The sequence below is a fragment of the Coffea eugenioides genome, unplaced genomic scaffold (genome assembly GCF_003713205.1).
Source record: "Coffea eugenioides isolate CCC68of unplaced genomic scaffold, Ceug_1.0 ScVebR1_2182;HRSCAF=3170, whole genome shotgun sequence".
NCBI lineage: Eukaryota > Viridiplantae > Streptophyta > Magnoliopsida > Gentianales > Rubiaceae > Coffea > Coffea eugenioides.
In genome coordinates, this window is record NW_020862647.1 from 137,387 (window position 1) to 140,837 (window position 3,451).

At 46.9% G+C, this 3,451-nt stretch overlaps 1 protein-coding gene across 1 annotated transcript; it reads left to right on the forward strand.

The window, feature by feature from the left end:
- Positions 1-657: 657 nt before the first annotated feature.
- LOC113756342 lies at positions 658-1,344 on the forward strand. Its single transcript, XM_027300037.1, has one exon. The coding sequence runs from the start codon at positions 658-660 to the stop codon at positions 1,342-1,344; it is 687 nt and encodes a 228-aa protein (XP_027155838.1).
- Positions 1,345-3,451: the final 2,107 nt, after the last annotated feature.

Below are 3,451 nucleotides of genomic sequence, written 5' to 3' on the forward strand. Positions count from 1 at the left end.
GAGGCTACCATGGCGAGATTTCTTAACGGTTTGAGACCTGAGATCGCCGAGTTGGTGGAGTTGCAAAACTACGTGGACATGCCTGAGTTAATTGATAAGACATCCAAGATCGAGAGGAGACTTAAGAGGAGGGGTAACCCTCGCAACCCTAGTTTCTCGGCCACGCCTCTTTGGAGGGGCAATTCGACCTTCGAGCGGGAACGGCCTAGTACAGAGGTGTCTAAGTTCACTCCTAAATCCGAGCCAGCAAAGCAGGCACCAAAGGTGACCACCAAGTCTCCATTCGACTCCTCCAAACCACGAAACCGCGACAAGTGCTTCAAATGCCAAGGATTTGGACACATTGTTTCTCAGTGTCCCAATAGGCGTACCATGATTGTCCTACCGAGCGGAGATGTCGTATCTGACGACGAGGATGAATTCGCCGAGATGCCTCCATTACTGGATGAGGGTGAAGATTCCGAGGTGGAGGTTGAGGCCACTAATGAGTAAAAAGTGGGTGTTGCTCTAGTAGCCCGTCGGGCTCTTGGAACCCAAGTTAAGAAAGTGGATGACGCCCAACGTGACAACATCTTCTACACACGATGTCATGTCAAGGGAAGGGTATGTAGTCTCATCATTGACGCGGGTAGTTGTACCAACGTGGCAAGTACTCTCATGGTGGATCATCTTTCTTTGCCCACGTTGAGGCACCCTAGCCCATACCGCTTCCAATGGCTCAATGAGAGTGGCGATATCAAAGTCACCAAGCAAGTGGTGGTGCCTTTCCAGATTGGGAAGTATGTGGATGAGGTCCTTTGCGACGTCGTTCCCATGCAAGCTTCTCACATTTTGTTGGGACGGCCATGGCAATATGACAAGAAGACTACACATGATGGTTTTACCAACAAATATTGCTTCTTGCACCATAACAAGAAGATGACACTTGTTCCTCTCACACCCCAGCAGGTACATGAGGACCAACTGCGATTTCAACAGGAGCATGAACGAGAGTTGGCCAAGAAGTCAATCGACCCTAAAGCAATCATTAAGGCACCGGCCGAGAGGACATCTGCCCCTGGAACATCTGGTCGAGTGGAGAAACGGCCTAGCTTGCTTGCCAAGAACAGGGAAGTTCGCAAATTACTTTCATCCAAGCAAGTTGTTTATGTCTTATATTGCAAAGAAGTGATTTTACTCTATCAAGAAGCACTTAGTGACTTACCTCCTGAAATCTCTTCTTTGTTGCAGGAATTTGAGGACGTTTTTCCAGATGAGATCCCAAGTGGCCTACCACCACTCAGGGGGATCGAGCACCAGATCGACATCCTTGCCAAACAGACCGGCCTACAAGATGGGCCCTGAGAAGACTAAGGAGATCCAACGGCAAGTAGATGAGCTCTTCGAGAGGGGTTGGGCTTGAGAGAGCATGAGCCCAAGCGCAGTCCTAGTCATCCTCGTCCCAAAGAAAGAGGGCACCTGGAGGATGTGTGCAGACTGCCGCGCCGTCAACGCTATCACAGTTAAGTATCGTCACCCTATACCTCGTTTAGATGATATGCTTGACGAATTGTATGGTGCAGTCATTTTCACCAAGATTGATCTTAAAAGTAGCTACCATCAAATGCGAATGAAGGAAGAGGACGAGTGGAAGACGGCCTTCAAGACTAAATATGGTCTGTATGAGTGGTTAGTTATACCTTTTGGGTTGACTAACGCTCCTAGTACATTTATGCGCCTTATGAATCATGTGCTACGCCCGTTCTTAGGTAAATTTGTTTTTGTTTATTTTGACGATATTCTGATATACAGTAAGAGTCCTGAGGAACATGTAGCACATGTACGAGCTGTTCTTGATATTTTGTACAGGGAGAGGTTATTCGCTAACCTTGGCAAATTTACTTTCTGCACTAATGAGCTTATTTTCCTTGGTTATAAGGTTAGTGCACATGGCATTAGAGTGGACGAGAGCAAAGTCCAGGCCATCAATGAGTGGCCCGTGCCCAAGACCATGAGTGAAGTTCGGAGTTTCCATGGCCTTGCGAGTTTCTATCGCCGATTCGTGAGGGATTTCAGTACTATTGATGCCCCTCTAACTGCCATTATCAAGAAGGATGTGAAGTTCGAGTAGGGGGAAGCTCAAGAGAAGGCGTTCCAACTCCTTAGACACAAGCTCACACACGCACCCTTATTGTCCTTACCTAGTTTTGATAAAACTTTTGAGGTTGAGTGTGATGCTTCTGGTGTAGGAATTGGAGCCATGTTGATCCAAGAGGGAAGGCCGATCGCGTACTTTAGCGAGAAGTTGAATGGTGCTGCCTTAAACTACTCCACCTACGATAAGGAGATCTATGTTTTGATTCGTGCACTGGAGACATGGCAACATTACCTGCGGCCTAAGGAATTCGTCATCCACACTGATCACGAGGCACTAAAGCATCTCAAGTCTCAACACAAGTTGAGTAAGAGACACGTACGGTGGGTCAATTTTGTGGAGTCCTTTCCCTATGTGATCAAGTACAAAGCTGGCAAGACCAATGTCATTGCCGATGCACTGTCCAGAAGGTATGCTGTGATTGCTTTACTTGATGCTAAACTCCTTAGATTTGACCTTATCAAAGAACTCTATGATACCGACTCTGATTTTTCTGATATCTACAAGTCTTGTGCTAAGTCGGATCAGGGTAAGTTCTTCATACATGATGGAATTCTGTATTGTAATGACAAATTATGCATTCCATCATGCTCTGTTCGTGAGTTACTAACCCGTGAGGCTCACGGAGGTGGTTTCATGGGACATGATGTGTGCACGAGTCTCGGCCCACGCAATAACCCAGTCCGAGTTCCATTGGGCCCAGTCACACGTGCACGGGCCAAGCTCTTCAAAGAATCACTCCAAGCCCTGGTTCGAGTCGTCCAAGACCAACATGGAGTTCACAAAGATATTGAGGGCTTAGAGAGAGACAATCAAGCCATTTGCACCATGATCCAAGCCCACGAAGACTCAAGTGGGCCTTCAAGAGGACCGGCCCTATAGGGCCTTAGCCTTAGTATTTGATAGATTGGATTAATTTGTCTTATAGCTCATTGGGCCGGCCCATCTTGGACACCAAGATGGCCGAACCCTTTGCCATTGTTTCCTTAGGTTTTCTTAGTCACTTTGGCCTATAAATAGGCTTGCTTTGTAAGGTTTTAGGGTAGTCGTTTTATCAATAAAATTGGTTTAATTCGTTCCTTCTTCTAAGAAGAGAGTTCGAGCACTTTAACTTGCTTTGGCAAGGGTTATTGAGCAATCTTGCGTCCTGTCCTCGATTGTTCATCTGACCTATTCCCCTGGAGTATTCACCTTCATCGGAGTGTCGTCTACCACCTAAATCAAATCGTGTCGTCCGTTTGATTCTAGGTCCCGCGATCCAAGCGTTGGACAACCTTGCTAGATCCTTGGGCAAACGTGCTACGTGTCTCGAAACAA